The following is a 22,880-nucleotide window of genomic DNA, read 5'->3' on the forward strand; positions in this document are numbered from 1 at the left end:
GCTTTTCCAGAGTAAAATGCATAAAGTAAATAATAGTCCAAACTTATTAAAAAAGGAACAAATATGAAGGTAAAATCAGGTGATACATTTCAGAACATAGTAAAGAACACTTCCTTAGTCTGTTGCCTAGCAATTCATTTATCTTGGGTTTCCTGCTAACTTTTCTAATCTCTTGAGTACTTCAAACCAATGCTTGAAAAAGCATTGCTCCAAGAATGTGTTCTCATCCCAAATATAGTAACAAAAGCATATTGTCAGCAAATAAACCACTCCCCCAAACAAACAAAAATGCCCAAAGGAACATATCTATGGACTGAAAGGATGCTATTCTTATAGTGTAACTATTCAGATGTTTAATGTGCAATTTATTACAGACCACATTGAGATGAAATTATATGGTTATTGAAATTATGAATTACTGCTGAATTGAATACAATTTATTTGCAAAAAGAAACCATATATATAAATATATATATAGTTACATTGTGCTAGCAGCCCCAGCCTCCAGCTCTCCCTGGCTGAAGAGTTGGGAGGAGCTGGGCAAGGGCAGTTTTCCTGTTGCTGGACAATATGTATATAGATATAGATAGATGTGTGTGTGTGTGTGTGTGTGTGTGCGCACGCGCGCACACGCATGTGCGCATGCGTCTTATGTAAAATATGTGCACACATACACACATATGTAATGGGCTTGTTTTTACAAATAAACACATTGCATCAAATATGGCAATTATGTATGTAATCTCAACGGGGTTTGTAATAAATTGCACATTAAAATATGTGATTAGTATGGCCGTGTGAAGCTTTGGTCCCTGATTCGATTCAGCAGAGATTCAGCCTGAATCTCTCTGAATTAAATCGGAACCCTCCAAATTGATTTGGAGAGATTCGGAAAGATTTGATGATTTGGACATAGACACAGCTTTAAATGTTTTTTCTACGTAGCTCAATATAGCAAGCAACTAGTGAATGCTGTGATGCTGGGGTGCAGGGAACATCCCACAGGAGCACTGGGGGCTTCCTAGCATGCTCAGCAGCAGACCTGGAAGTGGACCAGAGGTACTTCCGGTCCACTTCCGGGTCTGCTGGGGAGTGCGCACATCTGCTCCCCCCAGCTCGGTGACTGGTGCGTCCTGGGTCTGGGGGTGCACCCTGGGTCCTCCTGCAGCTAGCTGATTACTGAGCCGGGGGGGAGGAGGGGAGGAGCGGGTCCTGTGTGCTTCCCGGCAGACCTGGAAGTGGATCAGAAGTACTTCTGGTCCACTTCTGGGTTCCTCACTGAGCACACAGGGGGGCTCCCCATGCTCCTGTAAGGTGCTTCATCCACCCCACCATTGCAGCATTTACGAGCCATGCCTGGTACCTCGAGGTATGTAGAAAAAAACATTTAAATCTGTGTCTATGGCCAAATCGCTGATTCTCTGAATCAGAATCAAATCTTCAGATTTGAATTCAGCCGAATATAATGAGGGATGGTGATCTGAATCAATTAATTGAACTACTGTCCCTGATTCAGGCCGAATCTGAATCAAATACAGCTTGTTTTGCACACTCCTAGTGATTAGCATGAGTAGTTACACTGTAACATATACATATATATACATATATAATAAATTTAGAGGTAATTTTGCTGAACAGAAGAAAACGAAATGTCAGATAGGTTCTCTCTTATACCTCAATGCAGGGTTTAAAAAAACCCTCTGATATTTAAACATGGGCTGTGTTTAATTTGGTTTTTCTTGGATGTGTAAGCTGTTAACAGGTGTTTTGATATTTTTGTTCAGTATTGAAAACCAGCAAAATAAGCTATAAATGGAAGGTGGTAGCCTTATCTGTGAGCAGTAAGAATTAGACTCCAGTTGGAACAATCTCTTGAACATGTTCATAATTTGTTGTATAACAGCTGTATGATGCTCACTGTAAAATGATGATGAAAGTAAATGTAAAGTGTTGTTATACACTGTTCACACAAGAGAACTAAATTACCATGAACTGTATGTTATCCTGACAATGTTCTTAGTCCACATCTGATAGCTTGATTAATGCATCTTACCTCCATCCATGAGATTAGCCCAGTAGATAACCCTGAATCCCTGTAGAATCCCGTTCAGGGCTTCTTTGGCAAGTGTAGACCAGGAAATAGAGATGGTTTCTGGTGATGTAGCAGTGGCTTGGACATTCCCTGGAGGGCAACTGGGCACTGGAATTAGATATTCACCATTTTTAACTCTGGATTATTTCTAAGACCAAGTAAATCCATGCTCTACAGGCCAATGTAAAACTGAATGTTTAAAATGCATTTGTCCCCCCTATCTTGGTAGAGTCCCCTTCTGATATGCTTTCAGTTTTTATTACTAGATTCAAATCCTTTATTTGAACAATAGCTTATACTTCATTACAAACAGAGATGCTTTTTAAATTAATTAGAACTTGTTGCTTTTTGCAAGCATAATTGGCTTCCTGGAATATGACCTTTCATCCATGTCTTCCTTCCTACTAAGAGAAAAATAGCTACAGCTGATTGAAAGGTGCATGAAAATATTACAAAAACGTATACATTTTTTAGGTTTTTTTCCCACTAACATTTTCCAGTTTATTGAAATATTTCAATTTATCAGCTGGCTGAGGGGAAAAGCAAAGAAATCTCCTGAAATATATATTTTTAATGCTACCATAGAAATTTACAACATTTGAAAAATTTCAATCAAAACTAATACATTTTTAGTCAGCCATTTCAGCATGAAATAAAACATCTGTAAAATTACTCTCTCTTTTTGCCTGTATAATTATCTTATTATCAGTTCACTTAATTACCTAAAAACACCCAGATGTTAAAAAAAGGTTGCCAACAAAAGCTCCCAAACATACTGGGATCTGAAGAAATTAGTTAAATTTCATGTAATATTAACAAATATGCGTGCTTAGTGATAACCGGCAGGTCTCTGTCCAGTATTAACCATATTTTCACTAAATGAAAAACACTAATGTTCAATGAAGAATACTTCTCAAACACTCTAACAAACAAGAATTTAACAACTGTACTATTCTATTTAACATGCAGAGTTGTTCCCAAATGGTATTGATTTTAGTGTAGCTATGCCAATTTAGAGTAGCTAAAAACCTGGGTCATCCATGGTATTTTTCTTCCTTTGACATATTTTTATACTGTTTTGGCGTATCAATCCTGTCTATAGTATGTGGAATAATTCTCTTTTTTCACTAGAGGGCTCTCTATCATTGCCTGAGAATTGCTCTTTTGTGTGGTTTGGAAAATAGTTCTGAATTACCTCTCTGAGTAGGCAGCTTGAAATAGACAGTAAGCACCAACATTTTTTTTCTTATTAATTTGGACATGCTTGGAAAATCTAATGCCTCCTTTTCAGCTGGCAAGCTAAGATATTGTACACAAGAACAGATCTGGGTTTTCACATTTAGTTGTAACAAGTACTATGATATTGTAATGGGAGCACAAAGTCAACAAATGAGTCCATATCAAAGCAATGGACTTTCTAAGGAAAGTCTCAACCAAGCTCCTTGCAACAGAAGATTAGCATAGTTGTCTGCATTAAAGTGAACTAAATGCCCTAGGTGGCAATTTGAAATTTGTACAGTTCTACTTGCTGACTGCTTCTAACCTATCATCTCTGAGGCAGACATTCTATTATCCTCTTTTTGATGACCAGTAATCAGGTAGCAGATACAATTTGATAAATAAATCCATAACTGGTAAGAAAAGGCCTGATAAAGAAATAATAATAATGAAAAAAAAAAAGTATTCCACAGCATATGTGATAGTTGTCTGCCTAGAACCTACCATCCTCTAGGGTAGTGGTGATGATTTCCTGAGAAGAAGGTCCTATTCCAGCCCGGTTACAAGCCTGTACCACCATGCCATACTGGGTGAATTTTTTCAGGTTATTCAAGGTATAAACTTCACTGTCCCCAGTGGTATCAATACTGATGATGTTGAATTGGAAATTGCCCCCTGCACTGTATTCCCGGTAACCTATCTGGTATCCGCGAATAATCCCATTTTGCAAATGCTTCTTTGGAGCCTAAACAGGATATGAAAGATGACATGGTAAGTATACATGTGCAAACTCAAGCAGATTTCTCCCCTTAACTATTTTGAAATGCATAAAAAGCCAAAATGTTATTCAAATGAACAAAATCATACTTTTAGGTATTAAATTGAAGATAGTTCCTATATATAAAGTAACAATTCTTTACTATGCTAAACAAATTCCAGGTCAGGTTGTTTAATACCCAATGTAAGTATAATTACTGAGTTGAGGAAATGTTATTATATAATTATTAAAATATATATACAACAGTGAAATATTTTAGACATAATCTACATTTAATTTTTCTATTCCTCTATAAACTGGATGAATCAAGTAGAGGCAATCATCTGTTGGGGCAGTAAGGGTAGGTCTGCACAGCAGGTTTACCATGTATTACTATGTGTTCTTGCCTAAACACCCTACTATCCACATAAAATCCTCAGCCTTGAAGGCAAGATCACACGCTTGGCTTGGTAAATTGGGTAAATCACATACTGCTCTTTGAAATGTGCTCCTACCAGTCCACTTGGCACTGGAGAAACAGCACTTTGAAGGTAGAGTAAATCACAGTGTAGGGATTTATATGCTGAAAAGTTCCTGAAACAAGTGTACATTCAAAGATATGAACAGTAAAAGATTTCTGACCACTACTCTGCACTATAGTTCTCAGGCACTATACAAGATCCCCGTACTCTTATTGGCAGAGATCATTCCATTTCAGTAGTCTATAATATAAAATATAGTATAAAAATAAAATGAGCATTATTATTTGGTAAGACAAGCCATTATTGTCAACATACCTTTTTCTCTTAAAATACTTGCTGACAGAATTTTATTTTGTAAACATGTTCTCATCCACTGCTCTATGCACATGAATGATTGTTTTCAATGAATATAAATGCTACTGAGAATCCATGCACATGAACTAAATTAACTCTCTCAGATCTCATCAGACTCTTCAGTCAAACTTTTGTACCATACTCTCAATTATTCATCCATTTCATAGACCCATTGAAAAAATTGTAATGTAGACAGAAATTTGGGCCTTTTAAGCTGACAAAGAAAACAAGGTCTACCACCACCAACCACCTCATCTGATTTATTACAGGCACAACATAGCAAGACAGGATCTTCCAGGAAACTAGAGGATAGACCATTTAAGGTTTAAACCAATTTAAACCAGGTTTGAATCAATTCCTAAGATAGTGTTGGATACAAATGAGAAGCTGTTGATGTTAAGCATTAGCTTAATGTAGAGCACACTGAAGTAATTCAATCCTAAAGTGATAAGGGTATGGATCTCTCTGCCAATTTTCACATCTAAACATGGTGAAGGTTGCTACCTTTCTGATAAGAGTTAATGATAAAAAACATTAATGGCCACCACCACTGCCTGAATATTCAGAAATGTATAAGTGCCAACAGGAGAGGTTGTGAATTAGAGTGCCAAGACAAACAAACTTTCCCTTTCGGGCAAGCAAATCAGCATTAACAATTCTTCAGTTGCTTCATTTAACTAACCATAAGCTTCAGGTTTATGTGTCTTTCTCATCCAAGCAAGATAAAGGATAACGCTGATCAACCACAGCAGCTGGCTCTGATGAAATGGAGACACAAAGCCAGTTTTCCTATAGAGACACTACACTCTAAGCTGTCCATCTCTTCAAATAGTTTCATCAACATATAGACTAGAAAGCATGTTGGAGTAATTCCTTACAGCACCCCAAAACAGAGGTTCTCAGGAGAGATGACCAGTTATCCAACACTGCTCTGCTTGTGTCAAAGAACAAAAGAACAGATTGACTTCCTCCACAGAATTCAGCCACATCAGAAACAATTTGCCATAGATTACTTGCCAGCAAAACCAATGCAATCTTCATACCATACTTAAGCCTATAACTGGATCGATGTAAGTGGACGCACTTACATGAGATGCTGACTGCGCAGTAGCCTAATACTACCATGCCAGAGCATTGTGTAGCAAAAACCATGCCAAGACACTATTGCACAGTAGTATTAGGTTACTGCGCGGTAGCATCACTTAAAAGGCATACATTGGCGCTACTGAGCAATAAGTCCAGTTACTGAACATGTATTTAGTATTTGCTTATACAAGTACTAAATAAATACGCAGTAACCACTGTGCAATAGCTTCTTCTGTAGAAGCGCCCAAAGACAAGTTTCATTTTCAGATACTTTGTTTTTCTTGGCTCCCCTCACTCCAACTATTCTCCAAAAAAGGAGACAAAACTTCAGCAAGGACTTTTTTTCCACACCAATTTTATATTTTAGTTTCTTCAAAAACAACAGCTGTTATAAGAAAGTTGTGTCGTCCTCTTTCATTGGTTTAGTGTGGGCCTTCATAATTAGAACTAGTTATGGCAAGTATACCTTCCAAAATTGCTAGGCCTTCATAAACAAAATAGTATTGACTTCAGTGGAAGATAAACATGGAAAGGGACAGTATAATCAGGGCTGAAGTCCATGCAAGGTCCATGCAAAGTCCATGCAGGTAAAGCCAGAATAATATTTTTGGGCATTTTTTTTTCCTTCTTTGCTGAATAATGCTACAGTACAGTAATTGAGGACATTAAGAAAACTGTACTAGTTGATAGTGTGGCATCGTATTTTCTATTGATGAAACTAAAAGCATCTGGACTACTTAAATGGAATGAAAACATTTGTACCTTTGGAAAAGAAAATAACTCTGATAAATTTAAATAGCTAACAGTTTAATGGTACATTGGTTTCTTGGTTGAAATACTCTACTTTAAAAGATCTATGACCCTTTCAGGAAATAGGAAACCCTTCTGAATTATGGGTTTAGTAAACAACAAACAACCCCCCCCCCCCCAAAAAAAAAGCCCAACAACTTCATAGATTTCTTTCACTAAGATATTGTTTTCTTATAGTTGAGGATGATTGAAAATTTTCCATGGAAACATTTTTTTTTCAAAGCTCATTTGAATTTTCAGCTCAACAAACTCTTGGGTGAAAATAATTTGCTTTTCATTGATAACTTTGATTTTTCACTGAAAACAAAAAGGGGTTGGACCAAACCCACCTATTTCAATTTGATAGGCCATCATCATCCCTTAAAGAAGTAGTAGTTTAACTAACTAATGTCCCCATTTTCCTTTGGGGCTGGACCTATGGCAGTAGACTTCACCAGTAGCATAACTAGGAGCATAGGGCATCTGCCTTGTGTGCCGATTCACAAGGGGTGCCAAAATGGCAGGTCCCAGGGAGCCTTCTTCATGGCAGCAGCGGGTCTCAGGTTGGGTGCCTGTGCCACAGCAGCAGTAGCTGAGGTCTTTGATTCTAAGGGGTTAGATAAGACCCTGTGGTGCTCAGTACCCTGTGCTCCAACATCTCTGACTAGGGGGCAAAAATTGTTAGTTATATCTGTGGAATTAACCTCCCACAATGCCCCCTGGCAGTGAATCTCCCATGATGTATTTACTGCCTTTTTTCACCAAGCAGGGCAACGATGATGTAGGATAGGAGGCATAATTTAACCATGTATCCTGACCTACAGATGACAACAGGACAACAGAGCCCTCAAACTACCCCTCCCACATCACATGGAAACAGCCTTTATATAGTGTCTGCAGATGCTGTCATTAGAACAGTGCCCTTTACAATACAACTGCAAGTTACCTTTCCTTCTTAACTGAGAAAGCTAAGGTCACCAGTTTAGTTAAGATACTAATATCACCATTCTGTGTGCATCAGGTTATATGCCTGTTTAGCAAAGAAATCAAGATAAATTACCCATCTGGTTCAGTTGAAAATTTCTATAAGTACTGATTTTTTTTACTGATTTGCATGTATTTTTCTTATCTCTACAGACCAACTGGAAAATAGTGGACTGCTGAAAGACTCGAGCGTTAAGACATCTTCTAAATGAATTCTATTTTAGAGACCATTCTAAGAGGTTTTGATAGGGTCTCTGAACATAATTAATTGTCAAGAACATATGTCACGCACTGAAATCACAACTAATATGCATAAAAACACATACACTATATAAACAAGTTCATTTATTTTTTGTGAACTGTATACATTGCATACTGACACGTTAAAATACTGCATATACATAAACTATATGCTGTAAGGCATGCATTGAATGCTGAGAAAAATGCACATACACTTTGTATATATTATGTACAGTAACAGACTACATATACTGAAACATATATGTACATAATATTGTAAAACAGACAGAACAATAACACAATGTTAACACATAATATGCATCAAAACGAACACACTAAACACTGAAATACACATCACTGGTAGGGCAATGAAGGAGTCAGAATTTCAATTTCATGGGAAATTCAACCAGTTTAAAATTTGTTTTCATTCTGAACTAAAATAAAATATCAAATATTTTCCAAAGATTAACTGTTTTTTTTAAAGTTAGTTCCAGGATCAATTAAAATGTGTTGTTCTGGTAGCACTGAAACACTGATTTTTACAAAATGATGTATAAAGATATAACATGAAACACAATAATTTTAAAGTAATTTCAGAATGAAAAGTAATTTCAAAATGAAATGTTCTGTTCGAATTGCTGAAACATTCCTTGATTAATTACTTAAATGTTTTTGTTTGGTTTTGTTTTGTTTTCCTAAATAAGGTTTAACTGAAATAGTCAACTCTTGTGGATAGTTTCACTTTCAATGAAACAGATGTTTTTGATGGAAAAAGTCTCATTGGGAAAAACCCTGACCTGCTCTTATTAGAGTGCTATAAAGGCAAATTTTCCCGTCCAACATTTTAGCAGCCTAAATTAGCTATGTTCCTGCTTATTCAAATTCTGCATTCATAAGGAATGAACATGACTCATTTTTTGTAAACTGTGAAATTGGGAAAGTTAAAAAAATAGAATAATTTTTAAGACTAAATTTAATGTATTGATTGACATTGCAAAAAATTACCATGATCTTTTAAGAACACTGGGAGCATCTACATGAGATATTAACTGCTCAGTAACCTAATAATACTGCACAGTAATGTGTCACAGCACAAACAGTGCTAATACAGTACTGCACAGTTTTATTAGGCTACTGTGCAGTAATGTCACTAAAAAGGTGCATGCCAGCGCTACTGGTTACTGCATATTAATTTACTTAATTACACAAATACTAAACTTAATGCACAGTAACTATGATGCATTAAAGAACATGTAATGTGCCCACAGACTCCTATTTAACGCCTGCTTAATTTTCTCTGCATTCTTGTGGAATATTATCATGTACATTATTTTAATATTATTAAATATGTTAATATTCTATCCGATAACCAAAGTTCTATTCAGATGAAAAGAAACAGGATTAAACTGAACAAAAGTAACCTTTTCCAGAGTAAATTTTGCAGGAGTAACTTTACACCAAAGAATGGCCTTTCTTCTGCAGTTAATGGCACATGCCATGTGTCCATTCTAGTTTTTCTGTAGACAAAATTGAGAATATTCTAGGGTAAAGGTATCCTGTGTACATATCCTATGGTATTTGTTTATGGTATTTGTCCTGTGCTGTTGAAATTTATTATATTTTGTTATGTACAATTTTATCACTTGAAAAGTGTTGTGGTCCCACAGAACAGATAAAATTTGGCCATGATCTGAATGCTGAACACAAATAGGAGACCATGGCACCATAACTCTAGCTCCATTCATGTGAATGTTTTACTCACCTGACAGTACCCACAGATTAAGCAGGTAGGTGTCTAAATGGGTACAGGTGGAGGCACAGATAAACTGTGCTTGTTTAAAATTGAAAAATCCAACATTGACCTAGAACATTTGAGGTATTTCTTGAAAATGTTGGCAGGAAGCTTTCATTTAAGCTGCAAATATTTGAACATGCCTGAGGCCACATACTAAAATGGAAGATTTTTTTTAAAAGGCAAACGGCATTTAGATGCCTACATTTTACCAATAGCCAATGATGCCAACTTTAATTTTGATGTTTAAAAATCCTCACAAGTCAGCTTTAAGAAGAGGGAAAGACAATGGGACCTTTCACATCTGCCTAAGTGTCTCCAAAAAAATCCCTTCTCAAAAAATCCCTTCCATACATGTAGGACTGTGACAATTCCAGGTGGCAACATTGAAAGAGACATATAGTTCCTGGACACCATATTTTTAAAGTAATATCACATTAAGCATTTCTTTGCAGGGTCTCTAATCTAGAGTCAGTATATGGTACACATTATTTCAGTGGGTGATCCGCATGCCTAACAGAACTTCATGTACTCCATTTCGTTTGTTCAACGAGTATACTGTTAAGTTCATTTAGCCTGCTATGTGGTGCCATTCTTGTTAGACACGAACCTTTGTTGGTTGTAGAAACCACATCAAGAACAAGTGACATGGCTGTAACTATGAAATAAAGTTGATGCAAATGTTATCAGTGTGTGTCTGACTCCTAATGAAGAAATATTTAAAATGTGCTAGACTGGGTCATTTTGAGATATCAGTTGGACTAGATTTTTTTTTTTTTTTTTTACCTGTGGGGTCAAGGCAGGCACCACACACTTCCTTATAAAATGCAAGGATTGTATTTATGATGCATTAAATAGGATGCAGCTTGCTACATTGTATAATGTTATCGCTTCACAATCTGCTTTAAGATGTATATCTTTTGGATCTGTATAGTAAATGTGCTGCTTCACAGGTAAGGCTTCCACTGCGCAAGAATGGAGGGTAGACCAGCAGCCAAGTACATTCATCCCCAAAGACACTGACCACTAAGGGAATGATAGTGTGGTGCAAGAAACCACAATTACTTGTACTTTGTTTTAATGAGTCTCCACTGTATTTGCAGGATCGGGAAACGTTGATTTAGGGCTGATGAGAACAACCCTTTCTGTGGATGTACTTGTAGTGATAGAGATTTCAATATATCATTTTTAATACATGAATGAACTACTTTACAGTCCCTATCATTTGCGATCTGCCTGCATTAGTTGGCCATTTGAGTAGCCAAGGTCCATCATTAAGGAACGGACAGACTATTTAAATATAGGATAATCTTTTCTCATCATGGATTATCTGACGTGAGAATATGCTACCATGATAAACGGCCAGCATTCTACAATTATTTCATGGCTCTCCACGAGTTCTGACTTATGTGGCACAATATGTATCATGACTAAATGACATTAATGACATAGAAGTTAATAAGCGCTGACCTTATTTTAACACTTTATGCTACACACTTCAGAATCTAAAATACGAGATATTATGAACACAGCATATATAAATTATTGTTCTTCTGAAGACTAGGTTACAGATAAAATATCCTTACTCTGCCCACTGAGATATACAACTTATATAGAATACAAGCCTGTTTTAAAATTTGATTTAGAAATCTGCTGTGTGCATTTTTAACTACTGGATGTAAAATACTGCACAGTTATCAAGACACTGAATGAAAAGTAGACAAAACAGTTACAAACAATGGTCTATGGGGCTAGGGACAGAAATTACACATAAACTGGTTTAAGTGATCAGAAACAGGTTTAAACCTGTAACAGAACAGAAGTGCAGTGCACTTAAACTAGTTTCAAAATGTCTGAAACTAGTTTAAGATAAACCTGGATGGACGTAGCATCAGACTTATCTGATTTAGGTCAAACCAGGTTATGGAACTTCTGTCCCAGATCCCTTCCTGGTTAAAGTTTACTCACAGTCCCCCAGCATCCCAGGATGCTTTGCAGCCCTGGGCTGTGTTGTCTGCTCCAGCAGAGCAGGTTCTGTCCTGCCCCTCTGCTCCCTAGAAGAATTACTGTCACTCTCTGGCTAGCTGAGGAAGGGGTGAGGAGAAAAAACACACCCCTCTGGTCTGGCACTGGACCCCCAGCCGGGTGCAACTTGGTGTGGGGCAGTGGCTAGAAGGGGCTTGGCTCCACCCTTAGGAGCCAGGAGTGGGGCTGGAGTACCCTGCCCTTACCCCCTCCTCAGCCTCCAGGCTGGCAGGGGATGGGGATGGGGGAGTGAAGCCCTGGTGAAGCCCAGGTGGTCTGGAGGCTGAGGAAGGGTCGTGGCTGGTGAAATCACTCTGGGGTCCTGGCTTCCAGCTCCAGGCGTGGAGCCAAGCCTTGGTGTGGGCTACCCTCCCCCCCAGCAGGCCTAGAAGATAAGGAGGGGACATGGCTGGGGGACTCCAGCCCCGTTCCTGGCTTCAGGCAGGTGGAGTAAAGCCCCTGGTTTGGGCTTCCTCCCCACCCCTGCCCCCATGCCAGGCTCCTCCTGGCTTTGTTTCTAGTGCCAGGCCAGAGGGGTGCATTTTTTCCCCCACCCCTTCCTCAGCTGGCCCAGAGGCTAATGATGGGGGTGTGGCTAGGAGAATCGCCCAGCTCTGGGCTCTCTGCAGTGGCTGGCATGCTTTATTGCCCCTGGCTACTGGTATGGGCCAATGAAGGGGTCTGGCTGCCTTTCCTGCTTGAAAAGTGAACTTGAGTTCACTTGCTTATCTGTTCAATCTACACAGTTTAGAGACACCTGCAAAGATTGAATCAGTTCAGTCTCTGTCTGTACTTAGTCTGGAAGTTAAAATGGAGCTCTTTGGGGATTACAGGATGCCACTGGGGGCCAACTTTTTTTGAAAGGCATGGCATAAATTAGCCCCAGACTCTCCCCAAGTACACTCCATTCCCTTTCCTCTGCCCAATCTACTGGTCCTTCTGTTTTCTGTCTGGTGATCCCTGCTTGATCTGCTGCTCTGCTTTCTCCACTCTGCCCCATGTGTGCCTGTCTCCTCCGTGACTGGTCATGTGCCACACACAGAGGATACCTGTGCCACTTGTGGCATGCATACCTCAGATGGGCTGCCCCTGAAGGAGACCCAGAGCTGAATATGAGCCAACAGTATGCTCTTGTTATAAAAAAGGCCAACAGCATACTGGATTATATTAACAGGAGTGTCACTTGCAAATCAAAGGAAGTGATTATTCTTCTCTGTTTAATACTGGTGAGGCCTCACCTAGAGTACTGTGCCCAGTTTTGGGCCCTTCACTTCAAGAAGGATATGGACAGATTGGAAAGAGTCCAGGCCAGGGCAACAAAAATGATTAAAGGGCCTGGGAAGCAGGATTTATGAGGAAAAGCTGAAAGAACTAGGGTTATGTAGTCTGGAGAAAAAAAGACTGAGGGGGGATTTGAGAACAGTCTTCAAATACCTGAAGGGTAATTATAGACAGGATGGAGATGGGCTTTTCTCTGTGACCATAAGAGATAGGACTTGGAACAATGGCCATGAGATGCAGCAGAGGAAATTTAAATTGGAGATTAGGAAGAACTTTCTGACTGTTATAGTGGTCAACAATTGGAACAGGTTCCCTAGAGAAATTGTGGAATCTCTATTCAAAATCAGATTAGACAGACACTTGGCTGGAATGGTTTAGTCAGACATGATCATGCCATGAGCACTGGACTGACCTAGATGACCTTGTGAGGTCCCTTTGAGTCCCACTTTACTGTGAGCCTGTGATTTAGATTAAACTATGTTTGTCTGATTCATCCAGCCTCACAGACATATATCCCTCTACAACTAAACTAGCTGTCCAAGCCTCCATACTTCAGATATCCCCGCAGTAAGGGCTGATACCAACGTCCATTGCAGTGGAAAGACTCCAGTTGGTTTTAATTGTTTTTAGGGATCATGGCCTCTGCAATCGTAGCACACCCCTGTGAACACTAATTTTATCAGCAACAAGGCCTAGCCTCCAAATTCAGACACAAACAGAAAATGTTACTCTGATCAATGGAAGTACATTCCTATTACAAGATTTCCCAATGCAATGAAATAATACCATAACTTTTGGCAAGTATTTTAAGATCTATTGGCAAAACAATCTGTAAATTCTGTTTGAATTAAAATACTTTAGAGCCATAGTTATGAATATTCACCTCAATGACATCTCTCTGAACATACATAACTATTGTTAGAGTCTACATTCTCTGTTGTATTTATTTACCTTCCAGGTGACCCTAATGCTTTGTGAAGATATGGGCTCAAGCTGAACATCCTGCGGTGGGCCGTCAGGAGCTGATATGAGAGAGAAGGAAAGAGACATCAAAATGCAGATTCTCACAATGTAGCAGAAACCAACACAACATAAAGTACCTCACAATCGTACCACCCTGGCATATAGTAAGGGCTTGGGGCTGATAAGGAACCATTTAACTGCATGTAAAGTACTGAATCTACTAAACTGAAGCCTGAGACTGACTCTTCATTATCTATTCAGGTGACATTTCTCAATGACAATAAAAGATAACAAACATCATGATACTTAAGCCTACAAACAAGACACGAGTAAGCAACAAGTGCATTTTCTTGACTTGAGATGTTTTCCTTCTACTTGTGAGAACTCCGTCAATTTGTTATAGCTGCCTTAAGGATCTGTGTACTTAAAAGACAACAGAACTTATTCCAAATTGGGAAGCATAGTAGTTTTTCAATCACCATTTTATCATTTCAACATGCAGTTCCTATCTCTATCTCTTTTGCTAAATAAAGACTTGGCATGTTCAATGCAATATAATCATTTTACAAAGTAAAAGTCTGCACAGATAGGCTTCCCTATGTCTACATATATCAATCTGGAAACCATACAAAAAGTAACTGGCGGATGAAGTGAGCATTGTACAGCTCCTGCTAGAACACTTACAAGGAGTCTCTCTTAGTATTTACATATTGCCATAGATCTTCATGGTGCTTTAAAAGTAAGTGAAAGACAACTTTACATTCTCAAAGAACTTATGTCTCAGCTAAAAGATAATGAAATGCAACAATTACTGAGCTGAAGCAGTTGGTGCTGTAGCAGGGAGCTGCAAAAGAAAGCCAACCAAAATAGGTTTAGAAGAATTTGAAGGAAGAACTGAACATTTCTTTGAGCCCTAAAAGAGGGTTTCTCAGGTGTACCATATGGTGGGGCTATCCAGTTTCTCAGTGGCTGGGGACTGCAGGTCCTCTAGCCACATGCTGCATAAGCCACATGCCTCACCACATCCCCCCAGTTGTGGGTACCACCAATGTGCTGCACCATCACTTCTCTCCTATGCAAGGTCCCCCTGAATCTCTCAATCCTAGGTTTCCTCAGTGCTGTGGGCTGTGCTGCATTGCCCCACAGCTCTGCCCCATCCCTACATCCCTAGGGGCAGGGGTAGGCAGAAGAAGCTGAAGGAAGGGGAAACCCTAATGTAACAGCAAGAAAGCAATGGTTGAGCCACAGATCAACTGCTCAGGGGCCATATGCAACCCACAGACTGCCAGCTGAATAACCCTGGTGTGTGACGTGAATACAAGGAATCAAATCACCAATTTAACAGTGTGACAGAGGAAACAAAGAAGCAGAAGAGGTGAGATTAGGTTGAGAGGGGAAGAGCAGCAGGAAATGACAACTGCAATGAAAGGAGTCTGGAACTTTTGGCTTGCTTTGGGTGAAATTCACCCCTGCTCAGAGACCCAACATGAAGCCCATGCTTCTTGCAAGTCCCACAACTGTCCTATTTTGTCAGTTTTCAATAAATAGAGAATAATATTATTGTTGGCCCGCTGAACAGGGGTTATTTTCAGCACTGAAGAACTACTATTTATAGATCTTAGGGATCCTTAGCTCCAGTTTCCTCTGTAGTGACAAACAAGAATGCAAACAGGGTGAATCCAGGGACAAGAATGAGGGCCTCTGCTAGAGCATTAAGTCAGCCCTAGATGCTGATCAGCAGCTTACAAGCACTAATATTACTGCTTCAGAGATATCATTTTGTAGTAAATTTGTGCAAAACATTATCCCTTAAAATGAACTGATTAATTTTGGTTGCTTCATAAAAACAATTCTTTTAGAGTCACAGTTTACTTCTTCATGCCATATGCAGAAATGCATTCTCTCTCTGTCTCACTTGGAGGCAATTACTGTGGCATGTTTAGATGGGCTTAACCTTTCTTCTTCTCTCTGCAGAATTCACACTCACAACAGGAAGCTTGTTCAAGTAGACAGAAATTAGAAAGAAATTCTGTAAAACATTTCAGCAACATTAGGGTTTTTTTTGCCTTATTTTCCTTAGGACTCTGGGTGGCTTTGCTGTGCTTGAAAAAACACATTTTAAACTTGATTCTGAGTTCACACTGCTTGGGTGCTAATATATTTATTGAAAACCCTCCTGATTTGTATCCGCAAGGAAGAAGCGATGTGACCCTTTTCTAAGGGACTATGGAGTAGACATTTTCAGTTGAATGGGTGTGACAAAACGTGTGCTTATGTTGTGGGCCAGTAGAGATTTGGGGTCAGGCATTAGAGAATGTTGTTAGGGCTAGTTGAAAGAGGCTATGACACACAACAGACCATGGATTTGCAGCAGAAAATATTGTGGGTTTTGAGGGGGAAGGTAGCACAACAGTGACTGAGCAGTGGAAGCGTTGTGTTTGATTATGTTTGTAAAGAATGATGAAGCCATAAAACTGTGGTACAGGGGAATAACCTGTGACAGAGAGTACGGTAAGATGTGTGCGTTTGTGTTTGTATGTACATGCATGTGTGCATGTGCCTGTGTGTTTGTGTATGTAGGCAGTGGGTTTGGCTAGGACAGTGATTCTCAGCGAGGGTGCCAGGGCACCCTGAGGTACTGCAAAATCTTTTGAAGGGTGCCATGATGTGTGAGGTATAGGTGTAAGCAGGTGGAAGATAAGCAGATGTAAGGAGATAAGTGCTAGCTCATCTAGTGGTCTGTCCCTGCCAGACCACTGCCCCAGTACCTCCACTGCCCAGCCTCTCTGCAAAGAGGTAAACATTGTGATAAATAAATTAGTTTTTGAAATGGGTTGCTGCCCAGTTTACAGAAGTTGTAGAGAGATGCCTCAAGTCAAATGAGGGGTGTCTCAAGTATAAAAAAAGTTGTGAACCACTAGGCTAGGAGGATGGTGACAGTGGAGTTGGCAGGGAGAAAGAAAGAGTAAGAGTGTGTAGAAAGGACCTGGGGAATGCTGTAATAGAACATGGTAGAATGAAACTGTTGGTGCCATTTTCAAGAGTGTACATTCACCACAACTTACTTAATTATTAGGAATTGATGACCGTGTTATTCATGGATACCAGATTACAAATTCATACTGTTGTCTTCAGAGGTGCTAATTTGGGATCCACAGACAGTTTTGGCAAAATCACCATCCAAAAAATGCAATGCTATGCTAACCTCTTATGTGCAGACAATGCACCCTTAAGCTTTGGATAAATATTTAAATCATGGAGCTGACTGTCCTACAATTTATTTTTGCTGTAAGTAAAAATAATAAAACAAGTATCTTTAGGGCCTTCCATATTAGGATCCTAAGTGATTTACTGATATAAGTAATTTATGCATCATAATATTCTTGTGATCTCATTGTCAGGGATCCTGGTTTTCTCTGCTAAAAACCCCCCAAAATTCTCTGATTAAAAATTCCCCAAATCAATGTTTTTCCACAGTTAAAATGAAATATCACTATAGGTATCAGTTGAACAGAATATTTTATTGATGTATATACAATTTTAAAGCAATTTGGAAGCCTACCAGTGCCTCAATTGTTATAATAAAATTAATTCTAAATCCCTATATATTTTGGCATTTGATTTTGGTTTTTTAACATGGAAAATCAGAGCTCCCTCCTTTGACTCACCAGCATTTGAGTCCAACTGCGGCTGCCCCGCCCCTGCCCCTGCCCTCCCCGCTTTGTGGTACTCAGAAGTCCTGATATGCCAGAGCCCTGCCCCTGCCCATGCCATTGTCTGTCACTCCTAAGCCACAGCCCCCTCAGCCCTGCAGTTGCCCCAACCTGCAGCCCCTGCCTGCTCCCCATTCACAGCAGCAGCTCCCCCCCTGCACCAGGACACAGGTCCAGCTGCAGCTCTCCCCCCTGTTGCTTTGTGGCTTTGACCAGTGCCAGCCCCGGCTATTCTGCTCCCTGCACCTGTTGATAGCAATAAGGGGCATTTGCACATGCCATGAGATTTCCCATTTACGCCACTGCAACTGCTTTTTTGTTTCCACAAGTGAGATTTCCCACTGCTTTAGAAGTCTTTTCGGTTTGTTAAACTAAAGCTATTCACATGTTTTTTATTTAGCGCCACTGCTGCTTACTGTGCCCTATCTATGGATTTGTGGCATTCAAACAGTAAGCGACTCAAAGACTTGTAATTACTTTCTTTTGCCATCAGGTGGTGCTGTGCTATTTCTGTAGTTCAGGCCTTTGTCCAGTAGGTGCCGCTGTGATTTTATTTTATGGTTTGTTTTTTTTCTGCCCCTCCCTCCTTCCTTCCCTCCCTTTCTCCCCCTGCTCCGCAGATGACCACAGGCAGGCATCCAGGGCAGGCATGGCAGGAGGAACCCAGTACTCTGACTTGATATACTACCTCCTGGTAGTTTAGCCCCTACCTCCACCACCTGTAGTGTATGTGCTCCCCCGCACCATGTCTTTGTAACCCCGCTGCCCGTGTACTACCCCTCACCCATGATCCCCACCCACTGCGCCCACCATAGTGTTCATAATTGCCGAGCACAGTGGTGGCACCACCAGAATGGTAAGTTTGCAACTTTGTTTGGAGTGTGGTATCCCCAGACTTCAATATTTCAAACCTTCCTATTTCTTATAATTGACACTTGCATTCCAGAACCATGACAAATAGTCCGGGTGGATGCTGCCTGCCAGACCCACCCCCCAGGATATGCAGCATCCCTGGTGATATATAGGTAATATCAGAAGTGTCCCACTGACCTTGTGCAGGGGGGGGAGAAGTAGGGGGTTGGGTGGCAAGAGGGTGTTTTTTGGACTGTGGTTCAAAACCCCCTCCTCTTCTTCTCCACCCCCTCTACCGCAGGAAACTTTTGCAGTTGGAAATTGCAGAGGACCAATAAGGAAAATGCATGAATAAGGAAGAAGCAAGTTATTTAGTGTACTGTGTCATGTCCTATAGAAAATAGTGTATAGATTTATAGACAGTTGTGGTGGAGCACTTTTGGGGGTGCTCACCACTTGAAGGTTTTCACAGGCTCTGAGGGGAGCAGCAGGGGGAACCTCCCCCAGGAACTATTCTAAGGGGGGAAGGTGTGTGGCAGAGCACCTCTGGTGTCTGCCACTTTAAGAGCCTGAAGAGGCAACAAACAGGCGCAGCTCTGCTCTGATGAGCCATTTTAAGATTCAGGCCAGCAGAGCTGGAGGCATTACTTTGCTGCCTGGCACCGAGGAAGCAACATCTCCCAGTGGAGCTGCTGCTCCGGTAACACCAGGAGGTAAGGGCACGAGCTGAATGGGGATGGTTAGGAGGCTCTTGGTCTGGGCATGACCTAAAACTGCACCATGTCAGGGATGGATGGTCTGGAGGGGCTGTTCATGGCGGAACAGCACCCTCAGAAATGTCAGACCAGTTACCACTCTGGTGGAAGGTGAGTAGGGGCACCTAAACCCCAGCCCCCACCTTTGGGTGGGTCACTTAACATTGGGGCCAGGCACGGCTGTGGCCACCTGAGCCTGTGTGGGGTGCAAGACCCTGGAGAGTGGTGAGTGGGGCCAGGCACCATGTGGGTTGCAAGACCCCAAGGAGTGAGAGTGCTGGGCCAGAGTGGCACCTGAGCCTGAGGGGTGTGTGTTTGACCCTAGGCCCCAGTGTAGGGGTGTAGTATGTGCCTCAGTGGATGTGTAGAGCAGGGTACAATGGGGCACCTAACAGCCTGCACCAGAGCGGGAGTTGGGAGGCCTGGAAAGCCTAGGAAAGGGGATGGAGCCTAGTGAAGAGACAAGGTGCCCAGAGGCTAGGAGCCCCGACTGTGGGGGGAGGGGCAAGGAGCCCAGTGTGAGTGAGGGGCACAGAGCAAAATGAGAGAGGCCAGAGTTAGGGGCCAGGATATGGTTACAACATGTGAATGTCAAGAGGGGTGAATAGTGAAGCCCTGCGAACAGGGGGCCTGAGATGAGGCCCTGTGAGGAAAGGGCACAAAATGGGCCCTGGTGAGCAGGGGGCTTTGAGGGTAGGCCCTGCTAACATGGGTGCTGGGTTAGGTCCAGTTAAGCCTTCAGGCGCCTGAGGCCACAGGTATGCTGGAGACCAACTGGGTAGGGCAGCTGAGGAAGTGCTGCAAGTAAACAACAGGGCAAGTGAGGAGCCTATAATTCAGAGCAGCTGGGTGAGCGACCCAGTGAGGGACTACAGGCAGAGTCACTCCAGTGTTCTGGTAACTGCCCAGTGCTCGCTTGAATGAGGGTCACAGGAGAGGCCCAAGAGGCCGTGCACTTGCTGGCCGGGGAGTGCAGGGAAACAAGCCCCAGGACCCTCTGGGTGAGGGAAGAGTGAGTGTGGCCCCAGGAAAAGGAGGGGCGGTATGAGAATGGCCCCACAAAGGGGCAGTATGAGAGAGACTGTGTGAGAGGCAGTGGAGTGAGAGGCCTCAGTGAGAGGGAGGCGGTATGAATGTGGCCCATAATAGGGCGGAAAATGAAAGGCCTAACACTGGGATGAGTTGAGCCCAGCCTTAGGCCAGAGCAGAGCTCAGCTGTTAGGAACATCTGCAAGACTTAGGATGCAGTATAGGGGTGGTTGGAGCTGCATACATAGGCCCAGGAGAACAGTGCATACGAAGGGCAGCCTCCCACCTAATTAAGATCTTAATTTTTGAACAACAAGGTGTGGCAGGTGAGAAGGGCGGAAGGCATGCCCAGAGGCAGGTGGGAGACTAGCACCGTGGCTAGTCAGGGAGTGCCCACTTTGTCACAATAGTGTATAGTGGATAGATAAACAGATAGATATTGTATAGAATTATAGGAAATAGTGTATAGTTGGTGTATAAATAGTGTATAATAATATCATAATATAATAGTGTTTTAAACAATACTATATAGGTGCTACCAAGGAAAATCCTGACCTTCTTCCCTTTCTTCCCCCTCCAATTTTTCTATTTTCCTTTTTTTTTTTTTTTTTAATTTTTGGTTAAGTTTTAAGTTTAAGGTTTGTTTTTTTTAAGGTTTTTTTTTAAGTTTTGTTGAAAATCCCGGCTTTTTTTTCCCACTATTTTTCTGTTCTCCTTTTTTTAAAAGATTTTTTTTTAAGTTTTGTATTAAGTTTTGTTTGGTAGGTTCATGTTTTGGAGAGTACCAAATAAGTTTATCTTTGGCTAAACCGCACCCAGAAACCTGGGACAATTATATTAAACAGGGGTGTCCTGAATGAACTAACTTCTCCCTTGCAAGCAATGCCCCAGGCTCTTCAAATTAAGTCTGTCTCTACTGATCTGCCAGCTCAGGAGCCTTGAGTCAGATGATCAGGTCTCGGAGGGCTGCCACTACCACCATTTGTTTTGCCCCTAACTCACATAGCCCAAGCTGCCCACCCACACACCCCTGCCTGCCCCCTACCAGCCTTGCCAACTCTCCCCACAAGCCTGCACCCCAGTCCTGGCAGTGTCATCCACACTCCTATGCCCTGCCCCTGCCCACCCTGCTGGCTCCCCCCACATGTCCCCAAGTCAAAAAGAGGACCCACATACCCCAGACTCCCTAGAAGACTTTAAAAATAAATAGCAGCAACAACGCTTTTCCCTTCCAGACAAACACTGATGGAACTGAGCTCTTCTAGTCTAGTTTTCAAAGAAGGAGCCAGTAGCCCTAAAATCAGCTCCAGATTATTGAAAGCAGAAAGCACCTTGCTTGACTTTCCTTTTGCTTCAGCACCCATTTCGGTTTATTTCTAATAAATAATGCTGACAGCCTGGGGTCACATTGGTGCATGATATGTAATCTGCACCTTTGCCAATGGTGGAGTTTGGGTTTTTAAATTTTTAATGTTGTTTTTCTCAAGCCTTCATTTTTTCCCATTTCCTTAGGTTTCTCCCTCATATGAAGTATCCTGTGCTATTTTCACCATCCTGAAATAGAAGCAATGAACTAACTATGAACAATTACAAACAAATACACTTCCACATATTGTGTGACAGATCACACTAAAACCTGGTGACAAATATTGTATGCCTCACCTCGACCTGGCCTTCCCATCTTTGACTGTTCTCTGAATATATCAGTGACTTTTGACTGCACTTTCACATAACTGACCTTTCACTTTTACTGGACAGCTCTTTAATGGAAGTAATGAAAGGGCCAATTATCCTGAAATTAGGTCACAAACCACTGAATAAAACATGACTTCTAGGTTGCACCTTGCTAATGGGGAAGTTAGTTTCTAATATAAGGTCAGTCACTGATGCTATGCTAACATCTTCATTTTCAGGCAAAAGAAAGGCAAAAGTAAGAAACCCAAAAGATATGTGTGTATCTGTGCAGCCACAGAGAGGTGAGGGGAATTGTTTGTGTAAGACAGAAACCCATCCAGTTTTTTTTTTCTTTGAGGGGCTTTTATTTTAGAGGGGCTGGTGAAGTAAACTGGGGAGGGAAGATTCTGCAAGCTGTGGTGATGGATACCCATTTCTCTATATATTTCAAAGTTCATTTTACAAAGAGAAAAGAAATCTGTATTCAAAATCCATCTTAAAACTGAACAGACTATTCATCCTTTCCTGATCTGTAGCAAAGAAACTTGGCATCTACCCAAATAGTGAAGATTCATGTAATGCAGAGTTCTCTTAATTCTCTTTCTTCCTTTTACTGACAATGTTTGTGGGCAGATTATTTATGCTGAACAAAAGCATAGAGGGGGGCAAGAGTGGGAATGAATGCAGCTCATGTTGTCTCTGGTTTTCTGTGGTTTATGTTGCAAGTCCTTGTATTCTCATTCTTACTCTGAGGTCCTTCAGAATGGACGGCCTGATTTCACAGCAAGGGCTAA

The 22,880-nt window shown here is 41.1% G+C and overlaps 1 protein-coding gene across 1 annotated transcript in view; it reads right to left on the reverse strand.

The window, feature by feature from the left end:
* DSCAM (DS cell adhesion molecule) overlaps window positions 1-22,880 on the reverse strand; it is a 717,333-nt gene that overhangs the window by 115,692 nt on the left and 578,761 nt on the right. The window contains exons 16-18 of the mRNA XM_059720751.1: window positions 14,052-14,122; window positions 3,815-4,055; window positions 2,054-2,200 (exon numbers count right to left, since the gene is read on the reverse strand). Coding sequence (XP_059576734.1) covers window positions 2,054-2,200; window positions 3,815-4,055; window positions 14,052-14,122 — 459 coding nt within the window. The remainder of the gene's footprint in view (window positions 1-2,053; window positions 2,201-3,814; window positions 4,056-14,051; window positions 14,123-22,880) is intronic.

This window comes from Alligator mississippiensis, chromosome 1 (assembly GCF_030867095.1).
Source record: "Alligator mississippiensis isolate rAllMis1 chromosome 1, rAllMis1, whole genome shotgun sequence".
NCBI lineage: Eukaryota > Metazoa > Chordata > Crocodylia > Alligatoridae > Alligator > Alligator mississippiensis.